At 42.4% G+C, this 21,694-nt stretch overlaps 1 protein-coding gene across 1 annotated transcript in view; it reads right to left on the bottom strand.

Annotated features, from left to right (window-relative positions):
* The window catches only part of LOC141141259 (uncharacterized), a 1,017,917-nt gene that overhangs the window by 705,919 nt on the left and 290,304 nt on the right, over positions 1 to 21,694 (bottom strand). Inside the window, exons 12-14 of the mRNA XM_073628940.1 lie at positions 2,630 to 2,686; positions 1,733 to 1,780; positions 1,461 to 1,520 (exon numbers count right to left, since the gene is read on the bottom strand). Coding sequence (XP_073485041.1) covers positions 1,461 to 1,520; positions 1,733 to 1,780; positions 2,630 to 2,686 — 165 coding nt within the window. The remainder of the gene's footprint in view (positions 1 to 1,460; positions 1,521 to 1,732; positions 1,781 to 2,629; positions 2,687 to 21,694) is intronic.

Below are 21,694 nucleotides of genomic sequence, written 5' to 3' on the forward strand. Positions count from 1 at the left end.
ACACGGTCGGATTTTCCGATGGAAAATGTCCGATCGGAGCGTGTTGTCGGAAATTCCGACCGTATGTGGGCTCCATCGGACATTTTCCATCGGATTTTCCGACACACAAAGTTGGAGAGCAGGAGATAAAATTTTCCGACAACAAAATCCGTTGTCGGAAATTCCGATCGTGTGTACACAAATCCGACGGACAAAGTCCCACGCATGCTCAGAATAAATAAAGAGATGAAAGCTATTGGCCACTGCCCCGTTTATAGTCCCGACATACATGTTTTACATCACCGCGTTTAGAATGATCGTATTTTCCGACAACTTTGTGTGACCGTGTGTATGCAAGACAAGTTTGAGCCAACATCCGTCGGAAAAAATCCTAGGATTTTGTTGTCGGAATGTCCGAACAAAGTCCGACCGTGTGTACGGGGCATAACACTAAAATCACTACATCTACAGATATCCATGATCTAACACTAACCTATCTAGCCCTATAAAGAAGTCGGTCGGATCAGCTTCAAAATAGGTATGTATAGCAATTTCTTCTTTACAGGGCTAGATAGGTTAGTGTTAGATCATGGATGTCTGTAGATGTAGAGATTTTAGTGTTAGGGTGGACTTATCCTTTAAGCAAACCTCAGGAGCCATTTAAAAGCTAGGTCCACCTTTCTGACCATACTTTAAGTTACGTCCATATTTAGGCTTTAACATGAAATATGGTCAAAGTCTGTATCCCCCAATGCCCCTCCCTCTCCCTTACCGACTCCAGGATTTTTTCTCCCTGGAGCACCCTCTGTATTTTTTTAACTTTGGTGCTGCTGTCCATTGTCCATGCCTTCTCCTGCACCGCAATTTGTGCAATTTGTCATGTGATTTGACAGTTCCAAATCAAATGAACTCAAGGCGCAACCCATTGCCAGCGATGGAACCTTTCATATTGCAGTGACTCATGTCACAGCGATTATGAAAAAGGTTCCTACACTACTTTTTTCCAATTTCATTGCGACTTGCATAGATTTCTGTTAAATGAAGTTGCAAGCCATAATGAAATTAACAGTGCATTTTGCACTGATCTGTGGCTTTGAAATCACGCTGAAGTAGCGCGATTTCAAAGCTGCATCAGTGTGAACCAAGGTCTAAGGTCCATACCTCGATATTGACCTGGGCTGAAGCTATAGTTTGCAGGAGCCTGAGCATTGCACATGTGAAATACTGATCAAAACTGAAATGTTTTGCAGGCTTCAATGCAAAATAATTCAAGTCAAGGGTGGTGCATTTATGATTTGTTGCAAAAGCCAAAATTTTGACAAAGTAAAAACTTTTATGCATCCCTATTTAGCAACAAACTAATGACAATTGGGAACTTCTAAAAGGAGTTTCATAAGTGCATAAGTAAGAAAATTCAAAAGTAGGTTAAATAATATGTAATAGTATATCTATCATTGTTCTCCCTGAATGAAGCTTCAAACCTTTGTCTGCAGCTTTCTTCCCAGTTTTTTCTTTGGGTTCTGGTTTTTCTTTTGTAACGTCTAAAATGAGGCACAAAAATGTAATTAAATGGTATGCATATGAACTATGGAAATGCTTAAGAAACATAAGATACTGACATTTTTTCTGCTCTCTTAGGCTGAAGAGAAGCTCAACACAATGCATTCAACAGAAAGCAATCACGCTAGCCCTTACATAATATTTTCTATATTTCAAAGTTCAGAGCTATTGAGCATTTTGCTGAGAGACATACCTGGTGCTTTCTTTTCAGCTTTTGTTTTTGGTTCAGATTTTTTCTTTTCTACAGGTGGATTAGAAATAAGAAATAAATGTGCTTTAAAAGGTTAAGAGAAGACTTTTGAACGCAAATAAAAAGCAGAAGAAAAGAGAATTGGAGATATCGCCTGTACAACCAGATTCCAAACATAATTTTCTTCTTCTATACTCTGACAAAAAAAGTTAACGGAAAAAAAACCCGGCAGACTTGATGGACCACTCAGTCTTTTTTTTTTTTTGCTGTCACTTTTCTATGTGCCTGTAAACCTTCCCCTGAAAACCAAAATTTTAAGCTGAACTCCAGACACATAGCTAAATACATAGATACAATACATACTGTGTGTATGGGAGCAGTTTTGCTTGCCAAAGGATTTTTATTTTTGTCTTTCCAGTTCTGAGATTTACATAATGCTGCCCTATCTGGCAGAGGGGGAGACCTGATTTTCTTTGCTGCAGTTGTGTAGCACTTACAGTTCCCTCCCCTAGCCTATGACTGGGCAATGAAAGAAAAATGGTAGAATAATGAGCTCATCTCTTTATCTCTCTGTCTCTCACACTACTCTCTCAGCAAGATCCTTGTTAACAAATGTGCATGCATCACACCTGATTGGCTGCAAATTCTGTTCCTCCCTCCCCCAGATTGAGTTTTACTAAATAGGAGTTTACAAAAAGGGTTGATAGCAGGTCAACTTCATGTTCCCACACAGCTTAGATTTAAAAATAATATTTTTTTTTTCTATTCTGTCTGGAGTTCAGATTTAAAGCCCAATTGGCCACTATGCATCTTATGTTTTCTTTGTTTTTGTTTTTTAAACACATGCACTGTTAATTCACATTATTATAGTACATTTTTTTCCCACTAGCAGTTACTGACCTTTGGGAGGAGTTTCCTTTTCAGCCTTAGCTTTTTTAGGTGTTTCTTTTACTACAGCTAAAAAGAAACATATATAAATTAAGCAGTGTAGTACTGAAAATAGCCACTGGTCAGGACAAAGTGCTTCTGCAGATTCATTATATTTACAATGTCTGCACCATCATCCCCAGCTTTCCAAAAAATATAGGGGTTTATTTTATATATTTATTTATATTTATTCTGCAGCAGCGTTGCAGCTTCTTTTGTCACCCGCCTGCTTATTAGACTGTAACTATTGTCACACTGCTGAGTTTTTCCCTGTGCTTCCATTCTCCTATGTCACATTCATGCCCATGTGTTTTAAATGCATTTTACCAACATCATTCATCTAATTAATGGTCTGTGTTGCTGGAAAGAATTTTCAATTTTAGGTCTTTTTAAAAACGGAGGTTTGGCATGTGGGCATTACCTAGGGCAGTCTGCATGTAAATTAAGTCCACCTAGGAATATCCCCTCATTCAGACTGATATTTACCTATCAAGGCATTTTTCAGAACTCCTACTTAAGCCACGTACACAGGAGTGGAATGTCCGAAAGAGAAAGTCCGACTGAAGCTTTTCATCGTCTATTCCGATCGTGTGTGTGCCTCACTGGACTTTTTTTTTCAAAAATTCTGACGGACCTAGAAATAGAACATGTTCTAAATATTTCCGATGGAACCAATTCCTAGCGGGAAAACCGCTTGTCCGTATGCTGTTCCGATGGACCAAAAACGACGCTTGCTCTGAAGCAAGTACGAGATGGAAGCTATTAGCTACTGGCTATTGATCTTCCTTTTTCTAGTCCCGTCGTACATGCTGTACGTCACTGCGTTCTGGACGGTCAGACTTTGGTCGGACTTTGGATTGACCGTGTGAAGGCAAGACGGCTTGAATGGAATTCCATCGGAGTTCCGTCAGAGAAACCTTCGGAGTTTATTCTGACAGCAAAACCGGTCATGTGTACATGGCATAAGAGTCAAGCCACTGCTTGTATCAGGGCTAAGGCTCTTGAGAGGAGTAGCTGTGATGATTTCAGGAAGAGCCCCATGCAGGCCCTCTCCACCAGCAATGATCTACTGATATCACAAGAAAAAAAGACCTAATCATGATAGTCACTGGGTCTAAAAGGATTTTGGTTGAAAAGTTTAAAGATTTTATTAAAAGTTGAATTACTATATTGATGAGGTGGTAGAAAGAAACCAAAAAAGGCAAAATATTAGCTAAAGATTTAACTTCAAGAATCTGTGAAACTTTTTTTTTTTTTTTTTTTTTCAAAAAGTTTTTATTTCGTTTTTCAAGCATACAGTAAACGGTATAACATATAGTGATGTATACAGATATTTTGATAGTTTGTACATTCACGTGTAAGATAAACATTTCGGTGATATCTCAAGTCTAAAGAAAGGAGAACATAAATTTTCAGGAGTATATGTCTATAAGGGAAGGTTGATTGGATAGGAAAGAAAAGATTTGACAGATCCTAGCAGAGAAGATAATTGGCTAATATGGTAAATGCCTGGATGGATCCGATTATACATTCTCTGTGAATACTAGATTGGTTTAGAATAATAGGAGGACCTGTGGGTGAGGGGAGAACTCAAACTGGTGGGAAAAAAAAATAAAAGGGGGAAGAGGGCCATATAGAGTAAGAGGGAGGGATGGTTGGTGGGGAAATGGTAACTGATCAATCGAAGACATTTTACCAATGTAAGTAAAGATTTGGGAATAGGAAAAATTGGCAGTATGTGAATATATGTAGAAACTGTTGGCAATCTTGGATTGGTGAGTTCAGAGGCGTATGCCGAGTCCGGTATGATTGTAGGATAGTTTAGGAGGAAGCCTCTTGTGGGGATGTTTTCTTGTTTTGCATCGGCTGGTAGGAATCGTGGTATGAGAAGGTAGATTGGCTCACATTTGCTATTTCCTCTTGGGAGAGAGTTGAGAGCATGAAGGTGTGCCATTTAGAGTGAAAGCGGTCTGAGGAGGATTTCTTTTTGAAGTCCGTGTTGATGCGGTCTTTGGTAAGTAGGTGTAAGAGCTCTCGTTTGACTTGGGTGATGTTGGGGTGCGATGGCGAGATCCAGTTTTTCAGGATGATTCTTCTTGCGATTAGAAGACATGTTAGGAACCACCCTTTGTGTGAGGCGTTTATTTTTAAATTTCCTGAGGGGGTTGTGGCGCTGGCGGTGTATTTTGACCAGGGTAAAAGTATTGAGTCCCAATAGCCGAAGATTAGGAGGAGCGGGTCCTTGGGTAATTTTAATAGAGTCACTTCGAATATGTATGCCAGGACTTGGTCCCAAAAGGTTGAAATGTAGGAGCAGTCCCAGAAGCGGTGGGCCAGGGAAGGTTTCCGGGAGTGGCACAATGGGCAGATGGCTTTGCTTATGTCTGATTTTGACGATAAGAAGGGCATATAAGCCCTGTGAGCTATTTTCAATTGTGTTTCTCTCCATATTTCATTGGGTGTTAGCTTTTGTACGGAGTTGAGGCCTTGCAGGATTTTTTCCACTAAGTTGGAGTCCGGGAAATCTTTATTCCAGTTTTTTATCGATGATGCTGAAAGAGGTGAGGATGATTTAAGTAGGAGGGGTTTGTATATGTCCGAGATTTTGTATGAGTTGTTCGATATCATTTGGTCTATGATGTTTGTTGGAAATCTTTTATCTGCTTGTTTGCATGTGTCTTTTAGGAAGCTGATGCATTGCCCATAATAGAAGGTATGAGTAGTAGGAAGAGCGAAGGTATCCGCAATGTTGGTAAATGGTAGTGGTCGACCCGTTTGGGTGTTGCAAAGGGAAGAGAATTTTGTTAGGCCTTTTCGTTCCCAAATTTTGAAAGGTTCGTGGTCTAGTCCTTGAGGGAAGGCCGGATTACCTTGGATTGGGAGATGGGATGACATGAAAGGAGATATTTTAAGTATTTTTCTTGCTTCTCTCCAAGCCACCACTGTGTCTCTTAATAATAGATTGTGTTGGTGGGAGGGGGGAACTGACTTCCATCTGCAGTGAAGGAGGCCTACTAGTGAGTAAGGGTGAGCCATTTCGGATTCCAGGGAGAAGTTTGAATAGCGGGAGGATTGCGTTATCCAGTCTATGCTGGTTCTTAGCAGGCAAGCTACATTATACAGTCTGATGTGAGGTAAACTGATGCCCCCTTCGCGCCTGGGAAGATGTAGTTTTTTTAGAGCAATACGTGGTCTTTTGTTTCGCCAAAGGAATTTTGCTAAAGAGGTGTTGAGCGAAGATACGTCTTTATGAAGTAGCAGTAGCGGAATAGTTTGCATTGGGTATAGTAGTCTTGCGAAACTGACCATTTTTACTAGGTGGCATCTTCCCAAGAGCGAAAGGGGCAGGTCCATCCAGGCATTTAATTCTTGAGCAATTTTTGACAGTAAAGGAGGGTAGTTTAGGTGGTACAGTGATGAAGGAAGTTTGCCTATTTTTATCCCTAGATAGGTGATATGGGATTTCGCGATCGGGAAGATGGATTGTTGTGTCCATTGTGGTACAGAGTGAGTGCCAATGGGAAGAATTTCGCTTTTGCTGTAATTGATGCGAAGGCCAGAGCACAAGCGGAATTCATCAAAGACCCTTTTAATAGTTAGCATATCTGAGAGGGGGTTAGCCGAAAATATGAGAACATCGTCAGCGAATAGGGATGTGCGCATGTCATGTGTGCCTATTTTTATGCCATGTAAAGGGGCTGCTAATGTTAGATATCTGGATAGGGGTTCTAGGGCGATATTAAAAAGGAGTGGGGATAGGGGACATCCTTGGCGAGTGCCTTTATGAAGACGAAATTCTTCTGACATGAGGCCTGCTACCACTAATTTTGCTGTTGGGGCTTTGTACATAGCAGAGATGAGGTGGTGGAAGGGGCCAGTAAATCCCATCTCTGACATTGTCATAGATAGCCATTCGAAACTAACGTTGTCGAAGGCCTTTTCTGCGTCTAATGTGATAATGGCGTGGTCGGTGTTTGGGTGATGAAGTGCATGTTCTAGGGCCATCATGACTTTTCTAATATTGAGGGTGGCGGTTCTGCCTTTTACGAAGCCTGATTGAGCGGGGTGAATTAAAGAAGGGATAATATCTGCCAGCCTGGTGGCAATGATTTTTGAGAGGATTTTCACATCTAGGTTGAGAAGTGATATGGGCCTGTATGAGCCTGGTTCTTGGGGGTCTTTGCCCTTTTTGGATAGTAATTTTACAAGAGCCTGGTTCCCCGACTGTATGTAAGTTCCCCCTGACCAGATATTCCGGTATACTTGGAGGAGGGTAGGTTCCAGAAGGGGTTGTAGGGTCTTGTAAAATTCACTAGTGAAGCCGTCTGGGCCCTTGGATAGGGTCAGGTGGCGAATGGTTGTTGATATTTCAGTAGGTGTTATAGGAGCGTTAAGGGTTTCCAGTTGTAGTGTGGAAATCTTGGGCAAGTTTATTTTTTCTAGGAAAGCGCGTGCTTTTTGTGTGTTTATGGGGTCTGGGGCGTAGAGTGTAGAGTAAAATTGTTGCATGACTTTGTTGATTGTTTGTGGAGTGGAGTGAAGGGTGCCTGTACTATCGCGAAGTGATGTAATGTGGGTAGGGCGGAACGGGCCTTTGCATAGTCGGGATAGGAGTTTACCCGCTTTGTTTCCAAATTTGTGAAAGGTGGCTTCTAAGTAAGCCTGTTTGGTGTGTTCAAGGGTGTTTACCCATGTATCGAAGTCCCTTTTTGCTACCTGCCATTCCAATCGATTGGCTGGAGAGTCAGCGGTGTATAATGCTCGTTGTGCCTGGTGTAGGCGCGAGCTGGCTGCTTTGTATTTAGACAGGGTGTTGCGTTTAAAAGAGGTTGTATAGGAGATAATACGGCCTCTTAGGAAAGCTTTGCCGGCGTCCCAGAATAGGTTGGGGTCTTGAATGTGGGGGGCATTGTTCAGAGAGTATTCCGTCCATGCATCTGACATATATTGTTGGAAGTCAGTGTTATCGTGGAGGAAGGAAGGGAATCGCCAGATGTTGGGATGTGGGGGTAAGTTTAGATTACCTCTATGGGTGCGTGGTCGGAGATGATTATGTCGTGTATTGCGGTGTTCTGGAGAAAAGGGATTAGGTTGTCAGAGCCAAAGAAGTAATCTATTCTTGTGAATAGTTTGTGTGGGCTGGAGAAGAATGTGAATTCCCTGTCTGTTGGGTGGGAAAGGCGCCAAAGGTCCTGTAGGTGAATAGAGTCCATGGTGTTTGCGAAGAGGGAGGGGGCGGGAGGGTTAACGCGTAGATTTGAATTTTTTGGTGAGGATCTGTCATCTATCTGATGGAGGGTGTCATTAAAGTCCCCTCCGATTAGGTGTGGGAGGTGAGTGTTTTCTAGGAGCCAACCGGAGAGCTCTGAATAAAATTGCTTGCTTGGGTTGTTGGGGGCATATACGTTCGTGATTATGAGTTCTTTAGAGCCTAATTTGACATGTGTGGTGAGCAGACGGCCCTGTTTGTCGGTTTTTGTCGACATGATTGAGCAAGGGAGATTTTTATGTATGAGTAGGAGGACGCCAGCTTTGCGTCCTGCTGCCTCAGAGCCTAGAACAGTGCCTACCCAGAGTTTCTTCATGCGATGAAAGTCTGGAGCTGAAAGGTGTGTCTCCTGGAGTAGGGCTATATCGGTTTTGAGCCGTTTAAGGTGCCTAAGGATTTTCATTCTTTTTTGAGGGGATCTGAGGCCCTTCACGTTCCATGAGATTATTTTCATGTTGGGGGAGGCTTGTGAGGGGTATGGGCAGATGATAACAATTTATCGTTTTGTGGATGGTGAATTGTAGTACCAGCTATGGTAAGATGTTTGCCATTTTTGTAGTGATCGAGGGGGATAATTGATGTGTGGGGGAGATGTATTGGGCCCTGTAAAGGGGGGAAAAAGAAGGGGGGGTATGTCATAAAGGGGAGACAACATAGAGAGTAACATAAATAACAAATCTGAGAACTTCTCTTTTTTCCGCATGGAATCACTGTGTAGGTCAACTCCCATAACAGGACAGTTATGGTTTGGGGTCCAATTGGCCCGTGGAGGGGTGACAGGCATTTGTAGAATGCGCTTATACCCGGAAGTTAGGGGGGGGGGGTGAATGTTGCCATACACAGTGTAACCAGGGGAACATAACCGTATAGAGAAAAAGAAAAAAAAACTGTGTTCAAACAAGTGTTGTTTCAATTTTGAGAACTGAGAACCGTCAAAACAAATAACATCATACATTACGTGATGCCGTAAAGGGGAGGGTAGAAGACCTGGGATGGGACAGATTGGGATACTGTCCGTAGATTAGGTTAGATTGGGTAGCCCGCGATGACGGTTGCAATTTTCAATTCAGCGAGGAGTGACGCGATGCTGGTCTGGGTGTGAGGATCTGAAGCGTTTGGGGGAGTCTTTGCGTGGACTCCGTTGATCCAGGGAGCGGTTGAGTGAGGTGCCCTTGGAGGGGGTTTGCTGTTGAGAGTTGGAGAGTAGTAATCGCATGTATGCTTCCGCTTCTGTTGGGTCCTGGAAGGATAGCTGTTCACCACTGGGTGTCCTGAGGCGTAGGGTGGCTGGGAATGCTAGGGTGAATTTTAATTGTTGCTTGAAGAGTTCTGTGCATATCTGTTGGAAGGCTTTGCGTTTTTTGGAGACCTCGATGGAGTAGTCAGCGAAGATCAGAACCCTCACACCATCAATTTGGAGTGTGCGAGTTTGTCTAAATTTTTGGAGTATGAGAGCTTTGTCGGAGTAGTTTAGATATTTAGCAATGATGGGGCGAGGATTTTTGCGCTCTTCATTGTATGGTCCCATTCTGTGGGCGCGTTCTACCGTGCAGGGGCCCGTTATGCCTAGCGCCTCAGGGATACGTCGGGAGCAAAAGTCTGATAAAGCAGATGATTGTAGCGATTCGGGTATCCCCACGAATCGCAGGTTGCTCCTTCTGGACCTATTTTCCAGATCATCAAGTTTTTGTATTATGTATTGATTTGTTTTGTCCTGCGCTTGTTCTGTGGCTTGGGCTTGGTACATCTCTTCTTCCATACTTGAAAGGCGATGTTCTAGATCATGGAGCCTGGTGTTATGTTCTCCTAGCTGGGCCTTAATTTGCTTCATCCCCGCATTTACAGCGTTTTCCACAGATGTTGAAATCATGGGGGACAGGAGAGCTGCCACTGCCTGTGCTATGCGCTCTGTAGCATGGTCCCCTGCGAGCTGTGGGGGGAGGGCTGGTAGTTGAAAGGCCTGAGGGAGAGGGGCCTGAGGAGAGGCGGATTGTGGCTGTGGTTGAGCTTGGGAGGCCTGGGGAGATGTGTGTGGGGCTGCACTGCCACTTACTTCCATGTCTGCTGGCTGGGCGCTTGTGTGCAGGTCCGTGTAGGCCGAAGCCGGGGCCTCGATTTGCGGCTGGGCCGGCGGCGCCGTCTGGGCCGTGTTGGTGCGAGGACCGCGGACTTCTACAAAGCGGTCCATGTATTGGGTGCTGGAGCCCGGGGTGCTGGAGGGTGGATGCGGGCTTCTGGGCCGGTTTTTTATGCTGGTTTTTGTCCTGTTTGCGGGAGCTGTGAGGAGAGACAGCTACTCCATGCGGCGCCGGAACCGGAAGTTGAAACTTTTTTTTCATAAAGGAAGGTTAAACCAATGGCAGTGCTGTCAGTTCCATCTTTGTCTCATTGTGGAGAATTCCCTTCACTTCCTGTCATGTAGACTCAACATAAAAATGATAGGATATCTTTTCAATGGAAGGGAAATACTCTCATGGACACTTGTCACAGGTACAAGTTTCCCCATTTGAAGATGCCTCCTTTATTCCTGTTCTGGTGGCAACTTAAACTTTTATGTTTAGCCTCACTTTCATTCTAAATCTCAATAAGGGGACACAAACAGCAATAAAAACGTCTATCCCCTCACTTCTCTATCCTAACCTAAAAAAAAGTTTTGCCTTTAAGTAATAACCACATAACAGTTACAGACCTGCTTAAGAAAGGAATTTTATAAAACTATGAAGAATGCGACAGCCTGACCCATCTGAAAGTTTGATTTCCAAAGCTTTAGCATTTGGAAGCTTTACCATAAATGTCATCTTGTGTATATTTAGAAATGTGTTCCACTAAATCCACTAAATTCCAAATACCGATAAACAGATAAATAAAATGCAGGCTTTACTGCTTCACTGTGACATTTCATAGGCAAGTTTATCATACTTTTCTTATAGTAACGATATATGCTGTGCAGCCTTTTAGCCGCCCAGCAGGAGTCTGTGTGCTGCTTTCTGAACTTTTATAAAGTACAGCCCTGCTGATGGCTTAAATGAGGGAACTAAACTACACATTTAAAAACAGCAGTCACCTGCCAGCCAATAAAGGATTCAAAAAAAAAAAAAAAATTCTAAAATCCCTGCAAATAAGACACTTGAAATTTCAGCTGGCAGTGAGTCCATATTTGATCCTCTTTGAGAGCCACAGCATCTGTCTGAAGTTTTAGCATCCAACATGCTTCCAAGTCTGTTGAATGGCTGGTTCCCCACTGTGTGCTGTGGTTCCTTCCATTAAACTCCTCATCACTACTGTGTCTGTAGTGACCTAGATTTTGCCAGAGGCTGTAGTTATGGAAGAGAATTAAAGTGGTATTAAACCAAAAAGCAAATATGTATTATATTGCAGCTAACCAATTCTTAGATGTGATGGCTGCATTGATTTACTTTTTAGGCTTTCTTTCTTTCATCTGGTATCCAGCCAGTAAATGTAAGAACAATCTCTCCAGCTGAATGTATCAGTTACAGAGATTAGACAAACCATTTACCACTGACAGGGGTTTTTACAATGATCAGCTTTTAATTATTGATGTACCCCCCCACCAAAAAAACAAAACTGTTTGCTGTAGCTGCTTAAAAGTGTTAGGTGGAGTTTGGCTTCAATTTGTTAGTGTATTGAAATCTGCTGGTAAATCTAACACTCTCCTCAGACCAACAATGCTGCTGTCTACAGGTACCCTTTTACGTATGTTTCTTAATCCAGAATGGGGGCACTATAACACAGGAGGCGCATTACTAGCCAGATCACAAGATAAAAACAGAGGGAACAAATATGATCTAATGATTGGTAAGATGCAATATATTGTATTTTTGGTTTTGGGTTTATGATCACTTTAAATTCAGACTTGCTCCTAGCTGGAATATTGTGTTTCTTTTTGCAGATTTTTTTTTTTAATTACTTTTCAAGTGACAGGGTTACAGGTGAACTTGTGAATATTCTTGATTTTTATCTATGAATAATTTAGATTGACCCCCCCCTTCCTTCACTTAAAGTGGAGTTCCACCCATAAAAAAAAAAATAATAATAACTGCTGTGCAGAAAATAATATAAGAAATTATATTTGGAGAATTTTTTTTTTTTACTTATCTTTTAATCCCTGTTGCTATGTGGTCCCTTCCAATGTTCCCCTTCCTCACTGCGGCTCCTGATGTCACTTCCCTCAGCGCCTCTGCTCACTACTGCTCCTGGGAGATGTGTGTCATAATTTCCAAGGAGTCAGTATGCATCACTGAGGGCTAGAATCGTGCCACTTCAAAACCAGAAGTGACGCGAGAAAAGGCGGATTTTGGCACCATTTTTAAAATGTTAGTAATTTAAGTGAGTTTCTGCACAGCAGTAGACTCTGGAGAGGGCACCATCATACACACACAGAGGCAGAAACTGAAGCTCTGAAGAGCTAGCTGCAAACACTTTGGTCAGCCGATCATTAGTTCCAGCTGCAGTGCCCAGAGCCAAATCAATCTAATTTGCTGGTTGCAGAGCCTGGGAGAAGTCTGATCTACAGTGCCAGCAGGTGCCAAAGACAGAGTAATCTGCACTACTGGCTGCAGAGCCCAGGACCTAGCTAATCTCTATTAATCTCTACTATTATGGCCACTGCAGCAAGCCTTAAGGTTGATGCTACTATTATGACAGCTGCTAGCCCTAAGGATGGCGATATAATTTACTAGAATAGTTTTACATCACAAGAGCCGGGGAGGGTCCAGCTAGACATAAGGAGGAGGACCCTCTTCCAGTCATATAGCTGTTTCCGATCATGTGTGGGCCTCATCAGACTTTTTTTTTTGAAAATTCTGAGGGACCTAGAAATAGAACATGTTTCCAATCTTTCCGAATCAGTTCCTATCAGGAAAAGCGCTCATCTGTATGCTGTTCCGACGGACCAAAAACAACGCATGCTCTGAAGTACGAGACGGCAGCAATTGGCTACTCACTATTGAACTTCCTTTTTCTAGTCCCATCGTATGTGTTGTACGTCACTGCGTTCTAGACGGTCGGACTTTGGTGTGATCGTGTGTACGCAAGACAGTTTCATGGAACTCTGTTGGAACGCCATCAGAAAGACCATCAGAGTTCATTCCGATGGAAAAAACGGTCGTGTGTACGCGGCATTACCCATACATCTAGACAAGGTATGCCCAGTGAAGACATCAGCACCCATAGCACTGTATGTTAACATTTGCACACCTGCCTCCTGTCTGTATCATCATGCACACAGGTGACAGTACTCCCATATTCCAATATATAAGTTTTTGCGCAGAGACACCCAAGAGTATCAAGGTAACATTAAAGTGACATATACAGTGTTACTCCTATGCCGTGTACACACAAGCAGAATGTCCGACAGAAAAAGTCAGACGGGAGCTTTTCATCGTATATTCCGATCGTGTGTATGCCCCATCTGACTTTTTACGTCGAAAATTCAACATGTTCTAAATTTTTCAGAGGGAACCAATTCCTATCTGGAAAACCGATCGTCTGTATGCTGTTTCGACATACCAAAAACTATGCATGCTCTGAAGCAAGTAGGAGACAGAAGCTATTGGCTACTGGCTATTGAACTTCCATTTTCTAGTCCCGTTGTACGTCACCGCGTTCTGGCCAGTCGGAATTTGGTGTGACCGTGTGTATGCAAGACAGCTTGAGCAGAATTTCATCGGAACTCCATCAGAAAAACCTTCAGAGTTTATTCCGACAGGAAAAGTGGTTGTGTGTACAGGGCATTAGATGTATCCTTTCTTACCATCAATAACCATGTTTTTTATATATTTATTTATTATTAATCATATATGTGAATTTTCTTTTCTGTGCATCTACGTAATTTATTGATTTTTTTTTTTATACATGTAAAACCTTTGCTCACTAAGACTTGCACAATAATATGTATGAATAGATGATTTATTTTTAATTTTTATATATATTTTTATATGTTATTTATAAGGCTTTAGTCAACCAAAATGTTTATCAGACTCACATATCAATATTTTTAGACTTCCACCATTGATTATTTTAGATGAGTGTAAGTTTTTAACTATTGTAAATTAAAGAGATACACTTATACGTAGTTGTCTTCACTGAATCAGCAAACCATGCATACGTACATGAAATGCACATGTTCTTTAGGCTCTGAGGAAGAGGGTTACCTCAAAACGCGTTAGCCGATGTGTCTACAAGTATAGAGGATCTTACCACATGAACATGAGCGGATGATTTATATGTTTTAACCATGACACAAGTACTGGTTTGTGAGTACATTCACCTTTTACTAAATAAAAAACATGTATCAAGGATAATGCACCATGCTTACGCATCTTCTGTTTTCTCTTTGATCTCTACTAGCAGCTGCTTCTGTACAAAGAGAAGGTAGTGCACTGTGTACAGAGAGAAGGTAATGCACTGTGTACAGAAAGGAAGTGTGTTGCCCAACCTAGGACGTACTGCCAGGAGGGATGTGAATGCTGAGTGTTTGTGATGAGAGGGATGTGTGTGCAGGGAAGCAGTGGCATAGCGTGGGGGGTGCAGGGGGTGCCGTGGCCCTGGGCGCAATATTTAGGGGGGCGCCAGTATGTGTCACTGGCTGCCTCCTCCTAATTTCTAATTCTGTGTCCCCGCGCTCCGGCCGCCATGTTAAGTGTCCGGCGCCCTGTGGTTGGGTGTATGGGGGTCATGTGAGGCGTAGGGCTGGCCTGTCCTCGATCGCTCCTGAAGTCCCGCCTCCGCACATGACCCCCCATACGCCCAATCACAGGGCGCTGGACACTGAACATGGCAGCAAGCAGAGCACAGGGGAGAAAAGAATGTGAGCCGCCGCTGTCTTCTCCTCCTCATCCGGATCGATGCAGGCCAGGACAAGAAGGTGAGTGAGAGTCTTGTTACAGGCCGGGGGGGGCGAGAGACAGACTGCAGGCAGGACAGTGTAGTGTGGTATAGTATGGAGGTCAGTGTAGTGTAGTGGTCACTATGGGGGGCAGTGTAGTGGACAGTATAGTGGTCAGTATAGTGTAGTGGACAGTGTAGTGTAGTATAGTGGTCAGTGTAGTATGGTGGTCAGTATAGTGGTTAGTGTAGTATAGTATACTGGTTAGTATAGTGGTCAGTACAGTGTAGTTTAGTATGGAGGTCAGTGTAGTGTAGTGGACAGTGTAGTATGGCGGTCAGTATAGTGTAGTATAGTGGTCACTATAGTGTAGTATAGTGGACAGTGTAGTGTAGTGGTTAGTGTAGTATAGTGGTCACTATAGTGTAGTATAGTGGACAGTGTAATGTAGTGGTCAGTGTAGTATAGTGGACAGTGTAGTATAGTGTTCAGTGTAGTATAGTGGTCAGTGTAGTATAGTGGACAGTGTAGTATAGTGGTCAGTGTAGTATAGTGGACAGTGTAGTATAGTGGACAGTGTAGTGTAGTATAGTGGACAGTGTAGTATGGTGGTCAGTAGTATAGTGGACAGTGTAGTGGTTAGTGTAGTGGACAGTATAGTGTAGTATAGTGGACAGTGTAGTATAGTGGTCAGTGTAGTATGGTGGTCAGTATTGTGTAGTATAGTGGTCAGTGTAGTATGGCGGTCAGTGTAGTATAGTGGTCAGTATAGTGTAGTATAGTGAACAGTGTAGTGGACAGTATAGTATAGTGGACAGTGTAGTATAGTGGACAGTGTAGTGTAGTATAGTGGACAGTGTAGTATAGTGGACAGTGTAGTGGTTAGTGTAGAGGACAGTATAGTGTAGTATAGTGGACAGTGTAGTATAGTGGACAGTGCAGTATAGTGGACAGTGTAGTATGGTGGTCAGTGTAGTATGGTGGTCAGTGTAGTGTAGTATAGTGGACAGTGTAGTATGGTGGTCAGTGTAGTGTAGTATAGTGGACAGTGTAGTGTAGTATAGTGGACAGTGTAGTATGGTGGTCAGTATAGTGTAGTATAGTGGTCACTATAGTGTAGTATAGTGGACAGTGTAGTGTAGTGGTTAGTGTAGTGGACAGTGTAGTATAGTGGACAGTGTAGTGTAGTATAGTGGACAGTGTAGTATGGTGGTCAGTAGTATAGTGTAGTATAGTGGACAGTGTAGTGGTTAGTGTAGTGGACAGTATAGTGTAGTAAAGTGGACAGTGTAGTATAGTGGTCAGTGTAGTATGGCGGTCAGTGTAGTATAGTGGTCAGTGTAGTATAGTGGACAGTGTAGTGTAGTATAGTGGACAGTGTAGTATGGTGGTCAGTAGTATAGTGGACAGTGTAGTGGTTAGTGTAGTGGACAGTATAGTGTAGTATAGTGGACAGTGTAGTATAGTGGTCAGTGTAGTATGGTGGTCAGTATTGTGTAGTATAGTGGTCAGTGTAGTATGGCGGTCAGTGTAGTATAGTGGTCAGTATAGTGTAGTATAGTGAACAGTGTAGTGGACAGTATAGTATAGTGGACAGTGTAGTATAGTGGACAGTGTAGTGTAGTATAGTGGACAGTGTAGTATAGTGGACAGTGTAGTGGTTAGTGTAGAGGACAGTATAGTGTAGTATAGTGGACAGTGTAGTATAGTGGACAGTGCAGTATAGTGGACAGTGTAGTATGGTGGTCAGTGTAGTATGGTGGTCAGTGTAGTGTAGTATAGTGGACAGTGTAGTATGGTGGTCAGTGTAGTGTAGTATAGTGGACAGTGTAGTGTAGTATAGTGGACAGTGTAGTATGGTGGTCAGTATAGTGTAGTATAGTGGTCACTATAGTGTAGTATAGTGGACAGTGTAGTGTAGTGGTTAGTGTAGTGGACAGTGTAGTATAGTGGACAGTGTAGTGTAGTATAGTGGACAGTGTAGTATGGTGGTCAGTAGTATAGTGTAGTATAGTGGACAGTGTAGTGGTTAGTGTAGTGGACAGTATAGTGTAGTAAAGTGGACAGTGTAGTATAGTGGTCAGTGTAGTATGGCGGTCAGTGTAGTATAGTGGTCAGTATAGTGTAGTATAGTGGACAGTGTAGTATAGTGGACAGTGTAGTATGGTGGTCAGTGTAGTGTAGTGTAGTATAGTGGACAGTGTAGTGTAGTATAGTGGACAGTGTAGTATGATGGTCAGTATAGTGTAGTATAGTGGACAGTGTAGTGGTTAGTGTAGTGGACAGTATAGTGTAGTATAGTGGTCAGTGTAGTATAGTGGACAGTGTAGTATAGTGGACAGTGTAGTATGGTGGTCAGTGTAGTATAGTGGTCAGTGTAGTGTAGTGTAGTATAGTGGACAGTGTAGTATGGTGGTCAGTATAGTGTAGTATAGTGGACAGTGTAGTATAGTGGACAGTGTAGTATAGTGGGACAGTGTAGTATGGTGGTCAGTGTAGTGTAGTATAGTGGACAGTGTAGTGTAGTATAGTGGACAGTGTAGTATGGTGGACAGTGTAGTGGTTAGTGTAGTGGACAGTATAGTGTAGTATAGTGGTCAGTGTAGTAGAGTGGACAGTGTAGTATAGTGGTCAGTGTAGTATGGTGGTCAGTATAGTGTAGTATAGTGGACAGTGTAGTATGGTGGTCAGTATAGTGTAGTATAGTGGACAGTGTAGTATAGTGGTCAGTGTAGTATGGTGGTCAGTATAGTGTAGTATAGTGGACAGTGTAATATGGTGGTCAGTGTAGTGTAGTATAGTGGACAGTGTAGTATGGTGGTCAGTATAGTGTAGTATAGTGGACAGTGTAGTATGGTGGTCAGTATAGTGTAGTATAGTGGACAGTGTAGTATAGTGGACAGTGTAGTATGGTGGTCAGTATAGTGTAGTGGTCAGTATAGTGTAGTATAGTGGACAGTGTAGTGGTTAGTGTAGTGGATAGTATAGTGGACAGTGTAGTATAGTGGACAGTATAGTGGACAGTGTAGTATGGTGGTCAGTGTAGTGTAGTATAGTGGTCAGTGTAGTATGGTGGTCAGTATAGTGCAGTATAGTATGGTGGTCAGTATAGTGTAGTATAGTGGTCAGTGTAGTATAGTGGACAGTGTAGTGTAGTATAGTGGACAGTGTAGTATGGTGGTCAGTATAGTGTAGTATAGTGGACAGTTTAGTGTAGTATGGTGGACAGTGTAGTATGGTGGACAGTGTAGTGTAGTATGGTGGTCAGTGTAGTGTAGTATAGTGGTCAGTATAGTGTAGTATAGTGGTCAGTGTAGTATGGTGGTCAGTATAGTGTAGTATAGTGGACAGTGTAGTATAGTGGTCAGTGTAGTATGGTGGTCAGTGTAGTGTAGTATAGTGGACAGTGTAGTGTAGTATAGTGGACAGTGTAGTATGGTGGTCAGTATAGTGTAGTATAGTGGTTAGTGTAGTATGGTGGTCAGTGTAGTGTAGTATAGTGGACAGTGTAGTATGGTGGTCAGTGTAGTATGTTGTTACTAGTGGACAGTGTAGTATAGTGGACAGCGTAGTATGGTGGTCAGTGTAGTGTAGTATAGTGGTCAGTGTAGTATGGTGGTCAGTATAGTGTAGTATAGTATAGTGGTCAGTATAGTGTAGTATAGTGGTCAGTGTAGTATAGTGGACAGTGTAGTGTAGTATAGTGGACAGTGTAGTATGGTGGTCAGTATAGTGTAGTATAGTGGACAGTTTAGTGTAGTATGGTGGACAGTGTAGTATGGTGGACAGTGTAGTGTAGTATGGTGGTCAGTGTAGTGTAGTATAGTGGTCAGTGTAGTGTAGTATAGTGGTCAGTGTAGTATGGTGGTCAGTATAGTGTAGTATAGTGGTCAGTGTAGTATGGTGGTCAGTATAGTGTAGTATAGTGGACAGTGTAGTGTAGTATAGTGGACAGTGTAGTATAGTGGTCAGTGTAGTGTAGTATAGTGGTCAGTGTAGTATGGTGGTCAGTATAGTGTAGTATAGTATGGTGGTCAGTATAGTGTAGTATAGCGGACAGTGTAGTATGGTGGTCAGTATAGTGTAGTATAGTGGACAGTTTAGTGTAGTATAGTGGACAGTGTAGTATAGTGGTCAGTGTAGTGTAGTATAGTGGTCAGTGTAGTATGGTGGTCAGTATAGTGTAGTATAGTGGTCAGTGTAGTATGGTGGTCAGTATAGTGTAGTATAGTGGACAGTGTAGTGTAGTATAGTGGACAGTGTAGTATAGTGGTCAGTGTAGTGTAGTATAGTGGTCAGTGTAGTATGGTGGTCAGTATAGTGTAGTATAGTATGGTGGTCAGTATAGTGTAGTATAGTGGTCAGTGTAGTATGGTGGTCAGTATAGTGTAGTATAGTGGTCAGTGTAGTGTAGTATAGTGGTCAGTGTAGTATGGTGGTCAGTATAGTGTAGTATAGTATAGTGGACAGTGTAGTGTAGTATAGTGGACAGTGTAGTATGGTGGTCAGTATAGTGTAGTATAGTGGACAGTTTAGTGTAGTATGGTGGACAGTGTAGTATGGTGGACAGTGTAGTGTAGTATGGTGGTCAGTGTAGTGTAGTATAGTGGTCAGTGTAGTGTAGTATAGTGGTCAGTGTAGTATGGTGGTCAGTATAGTGTAGTATAGTGGTCAGTGTAGTATGGTGGTCAGTATAGTGTAGTATAGTGGACAGTGTAGTGTAGTATAGTGGTCAGTGTAGTATGGTGGTCAGTGTAGTGTAGTATAGTGGACAGTGTAGTGTAGTATAGTGGACAGTGTAGTATGGTGGTCAGTAGTATAGTGTAGTATAGTGGACAGTGTAGTGGTTAGTGTAGTGGACAGTATAGTGTAATATAGTGGACAGTGTAGTATAGTGGTCAGTGTAGTATGGCGGTCAGTGTAGTATAGTGGTCAGTATAGTGTAGTATAGTGGACAGTGTAGTATAGTGGACAGTGTAGTATGGTGGTCAGTGTAGTGTAGTGTAGTATAGTGGACAGTGTAGTGTAGTATAGTGGACAGTGTAGTATGATGGTCAGTATAGTGTAGTATAGTGGACAGTGTAGTGGTTAGTGTAGTGGACAGTATAGTGTAGTATAGTGGTCAGTGTAGTATAGTGGACAGTGTAGTATAGTGGACAGTGTAGTATGGTGGTCAGTGTAGTATAGTGGTCAGTGTAGTGTAGTGTAGTGTAGTATAGTGGACAGTGTAGTATGGTGGTCAGTATAATGTAGTATAGTGGTTAGTGTAGTGGACAGTATAGTGTAGTATAGTGGACAGTGTAGTATAGTGGACAGTGTAGTATAGTGGGACAGTATAGTATGGTGGTCAGTGTAGTGTAGTATAGTGGACAGTGTAGTGTAGTATAGTGGACAGTGTAGTATGGTGGACAGTGTAGTGGTTAGTGTAGTGGACAGTATAGTGTAGTATAGTGGTCAGTGTAGTAGAGTGGACAGTGTAGTATAGTGGTCAGTGTAGTATGGTGGTCAGTATAGTGTAGTATAGTGGACAGTGTAGTATGGTGGTCAGTATAGTGTAGTATAGTGGACAGTGTAGTATAGTGGTCAGTGTAGTATGGTGGTCAGTATAGTGTAGTATAGTGGACAGTGTAATATGGTGGTCAGTGTAGTGTAGTATAGTGGACAGTGTAGTATGGTGGTCAGTATAGTGTAGTATAGTGGACAGTGTAGTATGGTGGTCAGTATAGTGTAGTATAGTGGACAGTGTAGTATAGTGGACAGTGTAGTATGGTGGTCAGTATAGTGTAGTGGTCAGTATAGTGTAGTATAGTGGACAGTGTAGTGGTTAGTGTAGTGGATAGTATAGTGGACAGTGTAGTATAGTGGACAGTATAGTGGACAGTGTAGTATGGTGGTCAGTGTAGTGTAGTATAGTGGTCAGTGTAGTATGGTGGTCAGTATAGTGCAGTATAGTATGGTGGTCAGTATAGTGTAGTATAGTGGTCAGTGTAGTATAGTGGACAGTGTAGTGTAGTATAGTGGACAGTGTAGTATGGTGGTCAGTATAGTGTAGTATAGTGGACAGTTTAGTGTAGTATGGTGGACAGTGTAGTATGGTGGACAGTGTAGTGTAGTATGGTGGTCAGTGTAGTGTAGTATAGTGGTCAGTGTAGTGTAGTATAGTGGTCAGTGTAGTATGGTGGTCAGTATAGTGTAGTATAGTGGTCAGTGTAGTATGGTGGTCAGTATAGTGTAGTATAGTGGACAGTGTAGTGTAGTATAGTGGACAGTGTAGTATAGTGGTCAGTGTAGTGTAGTATAGTGGTCAGTGTAGTATGGTGGTCAGTATAGTGTAGTATAGTATGGTGGTCAGTATAGTGTAGTATAGCGGACAGTGTAGTATGGTGGTCAGTATAGTGTAGTATAGTGGACAGTTTAGTGTAGTATAGTGGACAGTGTAGTATAGTGGTCAGTGTAGTGTAGTATAGTGGTCAGTGTAGTATGGTGGTCAGTATAGTGTAGTATAGTGGTCAGTGTAGTATGGTGGTCAGTATAGTGTAGTATAGTGGACAGTGTAGTGTAGTATAGTGGACAGTGTAGTATAGTGGTCAGTGTAGTGTAGTATAGTGGTCAGTGTAGTATGGTGGTCAGTATAGTGTAGTATAGTATGGTGGTCAGTATAGTGTAGTATAGTGGTCAGTGTAGTATGGTGGTCAGTATAGTGTAGTATAGTGGTCAGTGTAGTGTAGTATAGTGGTCAGTGTAGTATGGTGGTCAGTATAGTGTAGTATAGTATAGTGGACAGTGTAGTGTAGTATAGTGGACAGTGTAGTATGGTGGTCAGTATAGTGTAGTATAGTGGACAGTGTAGTGTAGTATAGTGGTCAGTGTAGTATGGTGGTCAGTGTAGTGTAGTATAGTGGACAGTGTAGTGTAGTATAGT

Source organism: Aquarana catesbeiana, linkage group LG04 (genome assembly GCF_042186555.1).
Source record: "Aquarana catesbeiana isolate 2022-GZ linkage group LG04, ASM4218655v1, whole genome shotgun sequence".
NCBI classification, from domain to species: domain Eukaryota; kingdom Metazoa; phylum Chordata; class Amphibia; order Anura; family Ranidae; genus Aquarana; species Aquarana catesbeiana.